Here is a 19,007-nt window from a genome sequence, read left to right on the forward strand (position 1 = left end):
GCCACCTGTCCCGGAAGGACGGACCGTCGTAAAGGCAAGTATGATCTGTCACCGGATGAGTACTGCGGCGGGACCATAAAAGCCCACGCCCATTAATACAGTGCCGTTGAATATCTTTGGTAGATGTGGAGTATGAACAATGCTTAAATCAAACCATAATGCTAATAGGTGTGATGCCTCGTGGTGAATACAACATAGAACCATAGCATAGAACTCAAACCAACGATATACGTGGATATGGGTTCACAAAACTTTAATTAATGCATGCCAAATTTTTATTGTTTTATATATTCCAATTAACGCATGCCAATGATACATAGGCTTATGAAATACCTGTAATTTATAGTTATAAAGTGTAAGTGCTCATATAAGACAGGATCATAATATGGTGAACCTTAAGCTAAAAGGGTTGACATGTATATATTCTGTAAAAAAAAAATTATGTGTATGTAAAGTAGATGTGACAAATTGGTATCAGAGCCCAGTTTCAACACTGTGGCCTCAAGTAGAACATATTCAGTATGCAGAAGGGCACACCAAGCAAACTTATGCAAGCTAACAATGTACTTAACTGTGTTCTGTTTATCTGGAATGAAATACAGAATTGCAACAGTTAGCAGTTAAACTAGAGAGGAGACAAAATGCAAGGACCCGACAGTAACCCTCAAGAGGATGCAGGGCTGTGGGTGCAATTGGGTGCAGAATCACGGAGTACTAACCTCGCAATCCTAGAAACTGTCCAGGAACTGAAGAATGAGATGGCACTGTTGCAAGAAGACAACGCACGATTAACAGTCGAACAAGAAAAGATTCTAAAGAGCCTGTCGGACAGGCAGAACCCACCCCTGTCAAACCCGAGTGCAGAACAGCAGAGGGTGACAGAAGAACAAGACTATCAAATGGAACCAGAAAATTCTGAAGACAAGGAAGATCACTCTGATAATGCACCTCAGCAGCAAACTTCAAAGCGTCAGAAAATGGAACTGCAGGGAGAATTCCAAAAGATTAAACCTCCACATTTTGATGGTGAACAGGAGGAAGCTGCAGAAGCCTGGTTGATCAATATGAATAAGTATTTTCAGCTGTATGAGTATGACCACAATCGGAAGGCAAGGTTGGCAATCTTCCAGTTACAAGGTAAGGCAACCTTGTGGTGGGAGGAAATCAAGATTGTCAAGGGCGTCAGTGAACGAACCATTACATGGGAAAAGTTCCAGAAATATTTTAAAGAAAGGTACCTGACTGAACGCCTCTATGATGAAAAGGCAAGGGAATTTCACGACTTAAGACTGGGACAGCAGACCATGGACGAGTTCATTAACCGTTTTACCTTGCTGCTACGTTATGTACCTTACATCAAGGAGGAGAAAGCCAAGGTCCAAAGGTTTGTGAGCAGTTTACCTTCATATATAAGGGAAATGATTGAATTTGACAATCCTAGAACCATGGATGAGGCCATCCATAAAGCGAGAATCTGCTACCAGCAGAGTAAACAGAAGGGGGACACTTCAAGCAAAAGATGGAATGAGAAAAGAAGTGGTCGGATGATTGGAAGCAGCAAAGGAAGTCGCAGCAGTGGGAACAAAGGTGCTGGTAAAGGACTAAACAACAGATCTGTTGCAAGGAATGCGCCCCGGTCCAGACCAATGAGCGAATCCAAGGCAAATGAGCAGTCTATTAAACCAGAAGGTGAGGGGTTGACCAGACCGCCAGTGCAATGCTGGGGTTGTGGAGGACCTCACTATGTTAAGAACTGCCCACAGAGAAAGGGGACAGACCAGATATCCCAGATTCATGAGGCATCGACTGTTGGGGACGTGGCACGTAGTGTACCCAGAATCAATGCAGCGTTAGAAGACCGCCAAGCGGAGTATCAGCCATCTATGGTTGAATTCGAAGGTAAAATCTCAAACCTTTCCATAGCTGTTCTTATAGACCCAGGGGCTACTTTAAGTTATATTAGTCCGAAAATAGTAGATCAGTGTAAACTGCAAGCTGAAAAGTTCAAGAATCCGTGGCTGGTCCAACTAGCTACAGGAGCCAAGAGACGAGTCTTGTCCAAAGTAAACAACTGCTCCTTAGCCATAGCTGGACAGTCAATAGTGGCGGATTTGAATGTTTTGCCATTGGGTTCCTATGATATCTTGATTGGGATGGACTGGCTAGAGAAACACTGGTCCTTAGTGAACTGCAAGACCAAGACCATCTATTATAAGGATGACCTGGGAGATCAGCAGGAATTGCAAGGGATCAGACACCCTGTGCAGATCCGACCCATTACAGCAACTTAGCTAGCTAAGTGCATCAAGAAGAAATGTCAAATCTACGCTATTCAGGTGGGATATGCAAATCAAAAAGACAAAACTGCTATGCTGGGTAGCATTCCGATAGTACATGAGTTTGCAGATGTTTTTCCCGAGGAAGTGCCGGGATTACCGCCGAAAAGGGATGTGGATTTCACTATTGAGCTGATCCCAAGGGCAGCACCTGTATCACGGGCACCCTACCGTATGAGTCTACCAGAACTAACAGAATTAAAGATGCAACTGCAAGAACTGTTAGATAAAAATTACATCCGTCCCAGCGTGTCACCCTGGGGAGCCCCAGTGCTGTTCGTCAAAAAGAAAGATGGAACCTTTCGGATGTGCATTGATTATCGCCAGCTGAATAAGCTTACAATCAAAACCAAATATCCTTTGCCTAGGATCGATGAGCTTTTTGATCAGGTGAAGGGAGCAACGGTATTTTCTAAAATTGATCTGCGATCTGGTTACCATCAGATCAGAATAAAAGAGGAAGATATCGCTAAGACCGCTTTCAGGACGCGGTATGGGCATTATGAATTTGTGGGCTGACCAATGCGCCTGCTACCTTCATGTTTTTGATGAACAGTGTGTTTCATCGATTTTTATACAAATTTGTGCTGATATTCATAGATGACATTCTGATTTACAGCAGATCGAGAAAGGAACATGAGGAACACCTTAGATTGGTGTTGCAAACTTTGCGGGAACATCAATTATATGCAAAGTTTAGTAAATGTGATTTTTACAAGGAGGAGATACAATATTTGGGCCATGTGATCACCAAGGAAGGAATCGCAGTGGACCCCGAGAAGATCAGAACTATAATGGAGTGGCCTATACCAAAGTACGTGGCAGATATTAGGTCCTTTATGGGGTTAGCAGGTTATTATAGAAGATTTGTCGAAGGCTTTTCGAGGGTAGCATACCCTATCACCTCTTTGCAAAAGAAGGGAAAAGTATTCAAGTGGACCTCAGAGTGCCAGAAGAGCTTTGAACAGCTCAAGCACTTACTCACTACCGCACCTGTATTAAGTATAGCTGATCCTAATAAGGATTACGTGGTTTGCATGGATGCAAGTAAAGAAGGTGTGGGAGGGGTGCTGATGCAAGAAGGAAGAGTCATTGCTTATGAATCTAGGAAGCTGAAAGAGCATGAGCAGAAATACTCTGCTTACGACTTGGAGCTGGCTGCTGTCATTCATGCCCTGAAAATGTGGCGGCACTACCTTTTGGGCAGAAAATTCTCTGTTACTAACAGACCATCATAGCCTAACAAACTATTTCAGTCAACTCACTTTAAACACAAGGCAAGCTCGTTGGGCTGACTTCTTAAGTGGATTCGAGTTTGAAATTAAGCATTTAAAAGGGAAGGAGAACCGAGTGGCTGATGCATTAAGCCGAAAGGTACAATGCTTGTGCAAAATTTCAGTTAGTGAATGGCAGAATACTTTATTGGAAAGGATAAAAACAGCAGCTGAATGTGATGCTGTGTACCAGCAAATTAAACAGCGGATACAACAACTTCCTGGTAAAGAAGCACAACAGGGGCATGAGCTGGATGATGCCGGAATGCTGTATTTTAACAAGAAGTTGTATGTACCCAATGAGGATAGTGTTAAGAAGCTGATTCTGGATGAATTTCATACCAGCCATTATACCGGGCGTCCGGGCTACCAGAAAATGGTCACCGCCCTTCGAAAAGAATACTTCTGGCCAAAAATGAAGAAGGAGATAGCTGAGTATCTAGCACGATGTCTAGAGTGTCAGCAGATTAAGGCAGAACATTTGCATCCAGCGGGGCTGTTACAACCCCTACCCATTTAGGAATGGAAATGGGAGACTATCTCCATGGATTTTATAACTGGACTGCCTAAAACAAAGAAAAATAATGATTCCATTATGGTAGTAGTGGATAAGCTGAGTAAAGCAGCACACTTCATACCTGTGCAATCGACATATAAGGTTGTGCAAATTGCTCATATTTTCATGCAAAATGTTTTCAAATTGCATGGACTTCCGAAGGTGATTATCTCCGATCGGGATGTCAAGTTTACATCAACCTTTTGGAGGACATTGTTTGCAGAACTGGGAACCCAGCTTAACCTTAGCGCAGCTTATCATCCCCAGACAGATGGCCAAACTGAATGAGTAAATCAGGTTGTGGAGGACATGCTGAGAGCCTGCGTTATGATGAAGCCAACCCAATGGGAGGACTATCTCCACCTGGTCGAATTCGCCTATAACAATGGGTATCACTCCTCAACCCGGATGAGTCCTTTTGAGGTTATGTACGGGCGGAAGTGCCGCACACCCGCAAGCTGGGGTGGACCAGAGGACAAGTTGCGAATAGGTCCTGATATGCTCAAAGAGATGGAGGATACGGTAAAGAGGGTGCGTGCCAACTTAAAAGCCGCTCAAGATAGATAGAAAAGTTTCGCTGATCGAAAGAGAAGATTCAAGGAATTCTAGGTTGGGGATCATGTATTTGTAAGAATCCAACCAAGGAGTACCTTGCAGTGGAGCGGATGTGCCAAATTAGCACCTCGCTACTTTGGACCTTTTCAGATCTTGGCAAAAGTGGGGCCGGTAGCTTACCAACTTGCTCTACCAAGCCATATTAGGATTCACAATGTGTTTCACGTATGAGTATTAAAACAATACGTTTACGATCCTAAACATGTGATTCAATGGCAGAATGTTCGGGTAAGGATTAATCTGGTCACTATAGATAAGCACTGTTTCTAAGCGGAAAAATAATTAAATTTATTGCTGATTGCAGGTCGATCCGGAAGGCGAGGTTCTGGTCGAACCACTGATCATTCTAGACCGGAGAGAAGTGTAGCTGCAGAAACGGGTTATTTCCCAAGCTAAAGTGCAGTGGCAGCACTATGGACCAGAAGAGGCCACTTGGGAGGATGAGGAACTCCTTAGAGAAGCTTACCCAAACTTGTTTAAAGGAGACAGACATCGGGACGATGTCCAATCTCAGGAGGGGGAGATGTAATGACTCCAGATTTATGTAAATTTGAAAGTTTACTGTGGTAAAAGACTAATACAGTTGTTTTTATGTTTTAAACAAAACTGTGGCAAACTATTTTGATTAAGTAATTTAAATATTTTCTTTGGAATTGCTAGCAGCCTCTAAGAGGTGAATCTTAAAGAAAATGATCAATTGTGATAACTGATGGAACTACCCTCCAAAACAGGAAAAGTCCTGACTGAGGGGATTCTGTGCGGTGAGGACAGACAGAGGAAAAAGGTTAATCTTTCTCCAAGAAAAGGAAAAGGAAGAAAGAGGAAGAGGGTTAAGTCTGGTTAGGACCAGATAACCTGGCACAAGGAGTGCACAAACCCTGTTGAGGGCTGGAGGCCTGCAGGATGGCTCGGGGGGAGAATTCCGTCTGAGGGATGGATCTCATGGCTGGGTGGAGAGCGAAATTAAAGTTCAGGTGACTTATTTGTTTGAACAAAACCATTCCTGACAGTGATAATCAGGTACGGTTCCAAACTGGTAGTCCCTGATAAGAAAAGTAATGTGCATGAAAGTTACAGTAAGTTAAATAGGAAAAGACTGTTTATTTCCTGAATATTGTAGCAATGAATAGCATAACGTACAATTGGGAAACTTTAAAAAAAAAGACTGTCAGTTAACGGACCCGGTCCGAGTTAGTACCCAAATAGAGTAAACGGTAAGGAAATATCGAAACAAGGATTGTATATGGGTACAAAGTAGTCTTACCCAGGACTGGTTACTGGGTAACAGTCCCGACCTAACCCTATTAGCTAAGGGGTTATTAACCAAACTAACAGACACTGGAACAATTAAACAATAGTAAATCCTTTAACCTGTAGTCTGGTGTGAATGCCGTGGAATGGCATTCGAATGAGGGTTTATACCTCTGTGATAAAAGAAGACACCGACTGTAGTCGGAAGTAATCTCGCGACAGAGTGAAGATGAGCCGGTAGATAACCTAGGTTATTAATAAACCGTATATGTCCAACAAATAACTCTGCTCAGAGAGCGTTGGTGAATGGAGGAATAAAGAACCATACATTTCATTAAGACTTGCTACTGAGTCTCAGTGCTTGCGTCATAAACCCAAAACAAATCTGTGTTACAGAGTTATATCTGAGTACAGACAGAATATATTCCAGGTTCTGTGTAATATAGTGACAAGAATAATAACAGATATGAATAACCAAAGGTTCGATGTCTTATAGCAACAGAAGATGACTGTGGAAGCACATATCCAGAATTAATGCATGCAAGCAGAATGGAATACATTTATATCAAACTCGAGACGGGAGCATGTAGCTGGAAATGAATCATAGCCTTGTTAATTTAAAAGAAAAACCTGTGCATGCGAGCAAAAATGAAATATAACGCTGTTAAGACAGAGAGCCTGTACATGCAATCTGTAACGGCAGATAACCATAATAATCAAAGAAACTGCGCAAAAGAACAGAAATCATGTATGAAGAGTAGCCCTTTCCACAAGAAAAAAAGGGGTTATCTGTTTAGCAATAATCATTCGCCAAAGATACATTAAACCGACCGGTGAATAAGAGTATTTAGAAATACAGAGATTATGACAAGGATTATTATTATAGCTTGACAATGCCGAGGCGAATGCCGTTCAGGGATAGATAGAACCTGGACAAAAATTTAAACCCTAAGTCTCTGTTCATGAGAAATGGACATTCAAACGAAAAACAACTCAATACATTAACGAAAAGCCCGAGGGCTGAAGAGTTCATGACAACACCGAACGGTGAAATATTAACATAAACATATCAATACATTTGTATAAGGGAACAAGCCCAATATATTCATGACTGTCTCTGCGCGTGAAGGCCAGATATGAAATCATGCAACCACATTAATTAATCCAAGTCTGCCGCTAGGCGGTTCTGTCTTACAAACGAGAAGAAAACATGTTGGGTATAATAAACCCAGAACCGCTCTGCAATCAAAAACGTTTAAACCGGACAGCACAGTCATAACCTATCATTGCATAACTGCAAGGGTTCTCCACGGAGAATACCCGGTAGCGAAATGAGAAGACCATAGTGAAAACAGAGATCTGCAACAGACCATGCAGGGTAATTCATAACTGTAACCTTGAACCATACCAAGAAAATAGGCTTCAACTGCCGAGATTCATACCTGGTGTCGCTGGAGGATTGTTTGCAGAGCAAGTCACCGTGGGATCCGGCTGAAGCATAGCAAGAGCGGCTGTATAAAAAATTGACAGGGGAAACGTAAAGACTGTAAGTAATAACCCAGTGATAACCAAGCCGTTAAACAAATACAAGACTAAGAGAAACATCGTTAATACCTGCGAGGTTTGTTTGTGAGCGGAATAAAGCTCATGAGCATAGCAGGTTGCAGTAATGAGTTTGTTGGAAGTGAGCTCGAGGAGAAACATTGAACCAGCCCGCAAAGGCTGCAGACATCAAATGACTTTAACACGGTGAATGGATGCTTAAATATCACCGATAAACCTTGAAAGATCTCCAGCCCTCCGATCTCCGGAATAGATCCGGGCCGTTGAAGTATGGCGGGAGTCGCTGGCAGGGAGATCAAAATTGGCATTACCAAGGAGTCACATGGCTGGAGAAACCAGGCCATGCCACCTGTCCCGGAAGGACGGACCATCGTAAAGGCAAGTATGATCTGTCACCGGATGAGTACTGGGCAAGGGCTAACCAGCCATATATTGAGTCTTAAATGCTGGGCCAGCTATGTATGTGGTGCACGTCAGTGGGATAGCATACATAACCATGGATTCAGATCTCCGGCGGCCAGCATGTGTTTCCGGTGGCCAGCATGTGTTTCCGGTGGAGTGTGCGGGACCCACCAACCGCGGGCCCGCCCCGTCTCGAAACTTAAATTTGCTGCCTCCGGCGCTTCGAGTTGAATCGACTGCAAGTACAAGCTCCAAACGCATTAATGATTATTCATTTGAATTTTGAAAACTCGCCCCGCCTAAACACTGAAATTTGGATTTCAAATTTGGGGATGGCTAAATCAGTTTCATTCCTGCAAAGCATAATGAGCCGCGTTCCCTTATCAAGATGTGCTCAAGCGGAGTTGTAGTGGGCAGTAATCGATTCCTTATAGTTCCACATTTTTGTTGTTTTTGAAGGGAAACGAGATCTTGAGATTTGGAGAACCATGGCCATAGACACCATACAGATGGTGATAGTGGCAATGAAGATAAGATCGGAGGAGGCGACTGCAAAGACGAGGCATCGTCAGCTATGAAGGAAACACCTTCCAGAGGCGTTAGGAAAATTCCATGGGGGAGATTCGCCGCCGAGATCAGAAACCCTTGGAAGAAAACCAGACCATGGCTCGACACTTTTCACACCTCGGAGGAGGTTGTCAGAGCCTACGATAACGCTGCTAGACACTTCAATTCGTTTGGGTAATGGTTGTTTTGCCAAAATATTTTGGATCTCTCCAGGGTATATATATTTAATTGTTTTCCGAGGGATTTATAGTGATTTTGAATCAGTTGAAGATTCTATGAACTTCGATTGTAGTGGGTTTGAAGGTTTTTGCTAAACACTTAGTTACAAACTTCTATTTTGCTCGGTGAAGAATTTTCCAGCTGTACACTAAAATCACCCTCGGCTCCGCAGTAAAGGTTTAGCCTAACAGTCGAGTAGAAAATGCGAGAACAAACTAAACCATCAATCTGGTTAAAAATGTTATAAAATTAAAATCAACAGTTTAACAAAGACCGAAAAGTATGAATGAAACTCAGAAACAATTATCGAGGCTTCTAAATATTTTGGAGAGAGATTAAGTTAACGAAAGAGAAAAATTCTGAACAATAATTTTAAATATTTATCTCTGTTCTTGCTTTTTTTGCGATGACTTCCAGTCCTATTCATATAATTAAAAGAATTAAATTTCTTCAAAATTTATCATTTATTCTTCCTTATTCTTGTTTTTCCTTGATGAATTATATTACTATTTATACCATTAAGAATTACATTTCTTTAATTTTGAGAAAAAATCGCATAAAATTCATATTTTATTTAAAAAAGAAATATTAACCATAAATAAATCATTTTTCCATTTATTAATTTACCTAGTAACACTTCAAAACCTCTCATTTTACCTAAGAAGGTTAATTAGTGAAAATTCCAAAACCTCTCATTTTACCTAAAAGGTGAATTAGTAAAAATTTCGAAACCTCTCATTTTATACATAAAAAAAAGTTACTTATAAAGTATTAATTATAATCTTTGGAAAATTCAAAACTATTATTTATTTATTAATGGTTTCCTAAAATCTCATTGTCTTCAATTTACATTAAAAGGTTAGGTGTGAGCTTAAAAAAATCTTGTTCTAATAGAGGGGAAGTTGAATTTTTACTTCTAGTTTCTTAAAATTATTATTCATAAACAAAAATTAACCAATTTTATTTTATATTATAAGTATTTTAAAATTATTATTTATAAACAATAAATAACATATTTTTTTATATTATAAATTTTTTAAAAATTCATAAATTTTATTTTATATTATAAGTATTTTAAAATTATTATTTATAAATAAAAAATAACAGATTTTTTATATTATAAGTTTCTTAAAACTCTTGTTCATAAACAAAAATTCTTTTTATTTTATATTGTAAGTATTTACAAATTATTATTTATAGACAAAAGCTCACATACTTTATTTTATATTATAAGTTTCTTAAAATTATTGTTCATAAATAAAAACCTACTAATTTTATTTTATATTAAAACTAGTTCCTAAAATCATTGTTTCAATAACAAAAAAAAAAAATCATAAATCTTATTTTATATTAATCAATTTGTTATATATGACATATTCTTTTTTTGTTAAGTTTGGTAGATCCTCTCTTTTCATTAATTATAGAGAAAATTTACACCACATAGATTGGCTAGGTGGCCTCAACTTGCCCAGTGGGAAATCAAGTCTGTTGGCCATCTATCTGCATTGTATTCCGTCCAATATCAAAATATTTTAAGTCTTTCTACCCAAGCTATATAAGTCTCAGATTCTTGTCCAAACTCTAGAGATCGACAAACATATATATTTGCATAAGGAAATGTACAAGTTATCTGCATATATAAACAAAACCATGAGAAGTAGGCTTGCTAGTCATGTTGTTCAGCAGAAGTTGATTCCACTCGCATCGAATCCCTGGCATTCGTCCCTGACAGCTCAGTCTGGACCAAGATACAAGGCAAGTGCCTCTTAATTCAGCCAAGTTGAACATCCTGTTTGTGCAATTTAAACTACAACTTCTGGAATTCCTGTTTGTAATTCGGAATGCCTTGGACAGTAATAGCCATGCCCACTGAAATCTATTTCGTAGCCTTGCCCAACAGGCTTTTCATCAACTAGTACAAGTAGAGGGTTTGCTTGAATTAAGTGATTCTGCCCCATAACCATGCTCTAGCATTACAGCTATGGGTTTTTATGGATGATCCTCACCCATCAAACCTCGAGTGGTTTCTTGCTTACCACAAACATCACATCAAATGGTTTTGGATGATGACAAATCATACATTACATCTGTGATATTTTATTTTCGACGAAACTTCATCTACAAAATAGATTCCATATTACCATGAACTTTATCAAAGTACACTTCGACTCATCAAGCTTACACTATCATTTGACTAAGGTACATGTACAATTATCATATTCCAACCATGGAGATACTAGGTATATACTCAAATATTCTCTAAGACCAATACATAAGTCAAACATGACACCATATAATTTCTTACAAATACAATGCATGGCTCACATCCACAACACTAAAAAATATTGTCTTCAATTTTCTATCATCATTTTTTCTCCTCTAATACCATCTTCATTGTTGCCACAAGAATTCCATGTGTAAAATCACCGACTTATCTTTGTCTACACTTGTGCTTTATCTTTGAACTTTTTATGTTTCATTTTTGTATTGACATGAAACTTATTATTTATGCCGCCTACTCCCCCTCAATCAAAGAATCAACTTCTCATATTGCACTTACTAAGCTAGCATATCAGTACACCTACCACCCTCATATCTATTCAAGTGTATTTTTTCTTTCTAACTTTCCTATTTCTTGCAAAGCATCATCAAGATTTTACGTCATAGTTCGATTTCATACTTAGCATTTTGAAATCTTTTACCTCCCCTTTTGATTTTTGAAGTTAATATCTTGTAGAGTGCTCTTTCCTTCTAGTTTAGATCTCCACAATCATTTTAGCTTATTCATGGGCTAAGTAAAATCCTCCACACCATGACTTATTTGAGGAATCTTAATGGGAATTAACATTGTCACTCCTCATGATCCTTCAAACAAATAAGGCTTTGACCATGTTACGATGTAGTTCCAATGAACTTCAAATTAAGTTGAACAACAAATTTCCTCTAAAAAATTAAACACCTTGAGTGACAAGTTCACTTTAATGGCCAATTTTACAAAAGAAGACTACCATTATCATGACCAAATTTGTATCCTCCATCCATATACAATTGTTTTTCAAATAATCACATTCCTTTGGAATAAATTCAAAATACCACAATATTATTTATCTATTGAGAACAACCTAGAAACATATACATAACATTTAATCATGTGCAAATCTTTCTTACTCGAAGAGTGAAATTACAATCTTTCCTTTGGCTTGATAGGCTCCTTGAATCGATCATTGGTTTCAATTTCTCTCTTTATATGTATGGATGCAACCAATTTCTCGAGCTCTGTGATGAGACTAAAACAAAACTCTCCAAAATTTTGGCTTCTTCTTTGACCAGCACATGCGACTTTGGTCACCTCCCTTATGGTGTTGAAATTGATTTTTTGAGAGATCCAATCATAGCTCCTTTTGGTATGATTGATGACCAAATCTACCCTAGTGTTAGTTATAGAAATAATCATAGAACTTCCTTAAATCCTAATCACATAGCATCAATCGTCACTTCCGGGGCTTGATTGTGGGGAAAACTCCACAGTTAAGCGCGCTTGAGCCAGAGGAGATCTGGGATGGGTGACCTCCCAGGAAGTCCTGGTTACCGGGTGCAAGCCCCGGAAGTGACGATTGATGCTATGTGATTCATTTCACTAGTTTCAATCCCACTTCTTCACCCCTATGAGCATCACCCGATGCAATGAGTGCTAAGTGAACAATTCAAAAATCATGAGAAATTAGTCAGTTTCGACTACCTCTCATGGAGATGGTCATACGTTAATTACTTACTTAATGCAGTTGAATCCCAAAAACGATATCTTTTATAATGCACTGCGTAAAACCCCTAATACTTAAATTCAAAAAGAGTGAAGGGATCTCTACTTGAATGGTTCATGAGGCACAATACTTGCTAAGGTTTTGCAAATGGGGCAGCAAGCTAAGTGGGCTTGATTGTGGGGAAAACTCCACAGTTAAGCGCGCTTGAGCCAGAGGAGATCTGGGATGGGTGACCTCCCAGGAAGTCCTGGTTACCGGGTGCAAGCCCTGGAAGACTATAGACTGGTCATTAACACACTGACAAATTTGAACCATGGATTGAAATGGGATAAGCTCAACCACAGTTGGAGGACTGCCAGTTTGATCCAAGAAATAGGAGAGTTGATTCACAAGGTTGACTACATCATGGTCAATTATGTCAGAAGAGAAGGAAATAAAGGGGAAAACTTCCTAGCCAATTGGGGTTGTAACCACCAAAACAACCCTGTGGAAAAACTATGGCCAGTTCAGCCCTGGGACGACAGGTATCGATCCCTGGATGAAATCCTGGTGCAGGATCATAGGCAAAGCCTTCAACATGGCCAATCAATAGGCCAAGACCTCGATCAGGGTGCGAGCCAGTAGTTAAGCACTCAAACTAGGGATTAATGGCATGTACCGTAGTGTACAGTACCATTGCACCCCACACGCTCGAGGCAATGGGTGTGGCGGCCCCTTGCATCATGGCATGCAGTGTTTACAGAAAGGTGGCAGCGAGAGTAAAGACAACGTTGGTTTTTGTATCCGTGAAGGAGGGAAGGTTGGTGTTGATCAAAGCGATTGTAAACGAGGAGACTAGTGCGAAGAGCTAGTTCTGTGGCGCCACCAACGGAAACAAGTCTATCGACTGTGTACGAAGGTTAACAGGTATGTACTTAGCTATCTCTCCACTCTCGTAATGTTGACCTGCTCTCGTTTTCGTTTAAGGGAGAGGGAAGGAATTATGGGGGAGGATTGCAAAATTGAGAAGCGTTGGGGGTGTAGGCTAGTGGCATTTGCTCGGTTCTGCACCTGTCTCTCACACCCGATAGGCATCCTCTCCATTTCTCTTTGTTTTGAAGTTCTCCTTTCCTGCATGGGAATTCTGTTGGCACTGGACAAAGGGCTTAGTTTTGCAGCTCATAAGAGTCCTGTTGGTAAATCTAGGGAGATGGGCCTTAGGGGTAGAGTCGGCTAGTCCACCTGCATTCTGAGAGGTAGCCTCTGTTGTAGGTCCATGCATAGCCGCAGGGAGGTATGTAGAAACCTCAGAATGAGGGAGGAGGTTGAGAACTACAGGCGGGAAGTCTGGAAAGGGAGTGGCACTAGCTATGGAAGGTAGATTGGAAATGGCGGCGTCATGGCGCTCAGGAATGCGTGGACGATTGGGTTCGGTCCTCCTTTCATGTCCTGGGTAGAGGGTAAAGGGTCTACTAATGAGGGTCGGCTGATAACTGGTAAGTGGTTGCGCTTATCAACCCGGGACCGGGGAGAAGAAGCAAGGCAGATTGATACTGAGAGGAGGTGTCTAAGGCAAAGTGTAACTGCTGGTGTTGGTTATGGGTCGGCCCCCTTCGGGAAATTGACCTGCGACCCTGAAGGGCCTGGCACTGCAACTGATAAGGGAGGATGTGATGAAGGCGGGTTGGTGCGCTGTAATCCTACCACATGTGTGAAAGCTCCCTGTCATATTATGTTGAATTTTAACTGGACTTCTATTTGTTGCAATGTACAGGGTTGGGTCAGAGAGACCATGGCATGCCCTGCAAAAACCTGTGGTCGTGGAAGGAGGCCCTAAGCGACCAGAAAGGACACGGAACCGGGCCCATTAGAGGGACGCAGAAGTAGGAAATTTGTTGAAAGGTTAATAAGTGAAGCGACAGTTGCCTACCAAGAAGGCACTAACGAGGAAATTCACAAAATGTTAGAGGATTGGGAAGAAGAAGTGAAGCAGGAGAGTGAGACAGACACAGAACTGGAGGGCTAGAGAACCCTTGTCCCAGATCCTAGAAATTTGAGGGGCAGAATCACTTAATTCAAGCAAACCCTCTACTTGTACTAGTTGATGAAAAGCCTGTTGGGCAAGGCTACGGAATAGATTTCAGTGGGCATGGCTATTACTGTCCAAGGCATTCCGAATTACAAACAGGAATTCCAGAAGTTGTAGTTTAAATTGCACAAACAGGATGTTCAACTTGGCCGAATTGAGAGGCACTTGCCTTGTATCTTGGTCCAGACTGAGCTGTCAGGGACGAATGCCAGGGATTCGATGCGAGTGGAATCAACTTCTGCTGAACAACATGACTAGCAAGCCTACTTCTCATGGTTTTGTTTATATATGCAGATAACTTGTACATTTCCTTATGCAAATATATATGTTTGTCGATCTCTAGAGTTTGGACAAGAATCTGAGACTTATATAGCTTGGGTAGAAAGACTTAAAATATTTTGATATTGGACGGAATACAATGCAGATAGATGGCCAACAGACTTGATTTCCCACTGGGCAAGTTGAGGCCACCTAGCCAATCTATGTGGTGTAAATTTTCTCTATAATTAATGAAAAAAGAGGATCTACCAAACTTAACAAAAAAAGAATATGTCATATATAACAAATTGATTAATATAAAATAAGATTTATGATTTTTTTTTGTTATTGAAACAATGATTTTAGGAACTAGTTTTAATATAAAATAAAATTAGTAGGTTTTTATTTATGAACAATAATTTTAAGAAACTTATAATATAAAATAAAGTATGTGAGCTTTTGTCTATAAATAATAATTTGTAAATACTTACAATATAAAATAAAAAGAATTTTTGTTTATGAACAAGAGTTTTAAGAAACTTATAATATAAAAAATCTGTTATTTTTTATTTATAAATAATAATTTTAAAATACTTATAATATAAAATAAAATTTATGAATTTTTAAAAAATTTATAATATAAAAAAATATGTTATTTATTGTTTATAAATAATAATTTTAAAATACTTATAATATAAAATAAAATTGGTTAATTTTTGTTTATGAATAATAATTTTAAGAAACTAGAAGTAAAAATTCAACTTCCCCTCTATTAGAACAAGATTTTTTTAAGCTCACACCTAACCTTTTAATGTAAATTGAAGACAATGAGATTTTAAGAAACCATTAATAAATAAATAATAGTTTTGAATTTTCCAAAGATTATAATTAATACTTTATAAGTAACTTTTTTTTATGTATAAAATGAGAGGTTTCTAAATTTTTACTAATTCACCTTTTAGGTAAAATGAGAGGTTTTGGAATTTTCACTAATTAACCTTCTTAGGTAAAATGAGAGGTTTTGAAGTGTTACTAGGTAAATTAATAAATGGAAAAATGATTTATTTATGGTTAATATTTCTTTTTTAAATAAAATATGAATTTTATGCGATTTTTTCTCAAAATTAAAGAAATGTAATTCTTAATGGTATAAATAGTAATATAATTCATCAAGGAAAAACAAGAATAAGGAAAAATAAATGATAAATTTTGAAGAAATTTAATTCTTTTAATTATATGAATAGGACTGGAAGTCATCGCAAAAAAAGCAAGAACAGAGATAAATATTTAAAATTATTGTTCAGAATTTTTCTCTTTCGTTAACTTAATCTCTCTCCAAAATATTTAGAAGCCTCGATAATTGTTTCTGAGTTTCATTCATACTTTTCGGTCTTTGTTAAACTGTTGATTTTAATTTTATAACATTTTTAACCAGATTGATGGTTTAGTTTGTTCTCGCATTTTCTACTCGACTGTTAGGCTAAACCTTTACTGCGGAGCCGAGGGTGATTTTAGTGTACAGCTGGAAAATTCTTCACCGAGCAAAATAGAAGTTTGTAACTAAGTGTTTAGCAAAAACCTTCAAACCCACTACAATCGAAGTTCATAGAATCTTCAACTGATTCAAAATCACTATAAATCCCTCGGAAAACAATTAAATATATATACCCTGGAGAGATCCAAAATATTTTGGCAAAACAACCATTACCCAAACGAATTGAAGTGTCTAGCAGCGTTATCGTAGGCTCTGACAACCTCCTCCGAGGTGTGAAAAGTGTCGAGCCATGGTCTGGTTTTCTTCCAAGGGTTTCTGATTTCGGCGGCGAATCTCCCCCATGGAATTTTCCTAACGCCTCTGGAAGGTGTTTCCTTCATAGCTGACGATGCCTCGTCTTTGCAGTCGCCTCCTCCGATCTTATCTTCATTGCCACTATCACCATCTGTATGGTGTCTATGGCCATGGTTCTCCAAATCTCAAGATCTCGTTTCCCTTCAAAAACAACAAAAAGGTGGAACTATAAGGAATCGATTACTGCCCACTACAACTCCGCTTGAGCACATCTTGATAAGGGAACGCGGCTCATTATGCTTTGCAGGAATGAAACTGATTTAGCCATCCCCAAATTTGAAATCCAAATTTCAGTGTTTAGGCGGGGCGAGTTTTCAAAATTCAAATGAATAATCATTAATGCGTTTGGAGCTTGTACTTGCAGTCGATTCAACTCGAAGCGCCGGAGGCAGCAAATTTAAGTTTCGAGACGGGGCGGGCCCGCGGTTGGTGGGTCCCGCACACTCCACCGGAAACACATGCTGGCCGCCGGAGATCTGAATCCATGGTTATGTATGCTATCCCACTGACGTGCACCACATACATAGCTGGCCCAGCATTTAAGACTCAATATATGGCTGGTTAGCCCTTGCCATGAGTACTGCGGCAGGACCATAAAAGCCCACGCCCATTAATACAGTGCCGTTGAATATCTTTGGTAGATGTGGAGTATGAACCGTGCTTAAATCAAACCATAATGCTAATAGGTGTGATGCCTCGTGGTGAATACAACATAGAACCATAGCATAGAACTCAAACCAACGATATACGTGGATATGGATTCACAAAACTTTAATTAATGCGTGCCAAATGTTTATTGTTTTATATATTCCAATTAACGCATGCCAATGATACATAGGCTTATGAAATACCTGTAATTTATAGTTATAAAGTGTAAGTGCGCATATAAGACAGGATCATAATATGGTGAACCTTAAGCTAAAAGGGTTGACATGTATATATTCTGTAAAAAAAAAAAATTATGTGTATGTAAAGTAGATGTGACATCTAATCTCTTTCATTTTAGTATTACGAATTTACCAATTATTTCTGGATTTATTTCAGCGTCTTTACTGGTCATATAGAATGGAAAAACCACGGAGTGAGCACCACTATGGAGCAAGCAGATTTTAAGGTACCTTATAGTTACTTCTCAATACCTGCTTGATTGTGGTGTTGCTGCTTTAAATATCGATTTACTTGGAACTTGCGGTGTAGATGATTCGGTGTAGATGATTCCAATTAACTTCTCTTAATTGGAATAAAAATAAGTATATAAGTATATGCAACGTCAAAAATAACTATGTAAAACATCAAAAGAAAAGAGTGAAGCTCTGTTCTTTCTTCCTAAACCTAATCCGTCGTATCTTAAAAGATGCAGTTACCGTAATCTCTCGTTTTGCTAATATTCTATTGGTTGGGAGCGTGTCAGCTCAGCTAGGTAGGTGGATTGTATTCGGTTGGTTGTTACACCGTCATCACAATGTTGCGGTTATATTTCATTGGACGAACGCATGCAAGGGCCTATTATACTTTCTCAAATATAATAATTTTTTCACATACTTAATATAAAACACAGAGTTATGTCTCTGGTTTTTCTGTTAAATAAAACGTTGGATCCTATGATAGAGAGTATAATAGAGTCTCTCAATCATAGGTAGAGAGTATAATAGAGTCTCTCAAGCATAGGTAAAATAAAACATTTCTTTTAACAAAATATAATAATATTTTTAGATTTTAGGATCGAAAGTAAAATAGGATTTATTTCTTAAATGTAATATTTTTTTACATAGATAAAATAAAACATTGTATCTTTTCTCTCAAGTATAATAATTTTTCCAAATAGGTAAAATAAAACAATGGATCTTTCAGAAAAGATCCATTATTTTGTTTTATCTATGTGAAAAATTATTATATTTGAGAGAGACTATTATACTCTCAAATATGGGATTAAATGTTTTATTTTACTTATGTGAAACTATTATTACATTTTGTCTAGAGAGATATATTATTTTATCTATGTGAAAAAAATTATTATATTTTGTTAAGAGAGATTCTTTATTTTACCTATGTGAAAAAATTATTACATTTCTTTATGAGAAAGAGATATTACTAAAAAAGAGAGAGATGTTTTATTTTACCCATGTGAAAAAATTATTATATTTTGTTATGAGAGAAATGTATTATTTTACCTATGTGAAAAAATTATTGTATTTTGTTATTAGTGAGAGAGAGACATGTTTTATTTTACCTATGTGAAAAAATTGTTGTATCTTTTTATTAGTGAGAGGGAGACATGTTTTATTTTA

At 38.5% G+C, this 19,007-nt stretch overlaps 1 protein-coding gene across 1 annotated transcript; it reads right to left on the bottom strand.

Annotated features, from left to right (window-relative positions):
* Positions 1–7,080: 7,080 nt before the first annotated feature.
* On the bottom strand, positions 7,081–7,966 carry LOC149249332 (uncharacterized). Its single transcript, XM_089452708.1, has 3 exons — positions 7,647–7,966; positions 7,475–7,543; positions 7,081–7,271 (listed from the first exon to the last, which is right to left on the bottom strand). The coding sequence occupies exons 1-3, from the start codon at positions 7,964–7,966 to the stop codon at positions 7,175–7,177; spliced, it is 486 nt and encodes a 161-aa protein (XP_089308834.1). The 3' UTR covers positions 7,081–7,174.
* Positions 7,967–19,007: the final 11,041 nt, after the last annotated feature.

Source organism: Pinus tabuliformis, chromosome 7, assembly GCF_031772625.1.
Source record: "Pinus tabuliformis cultivar Carrire ecotype Pingquan chromosome 7, CPIR1, whole genome shotgun sequence".
Classification (NCBI taxonomy): domain Eukaryota; kingdom Viridiplantae; phylum Streptophyta; class Pinopsida; order Pinales; family Pinaceae; genus Pinus; species Pinus tabuliformis.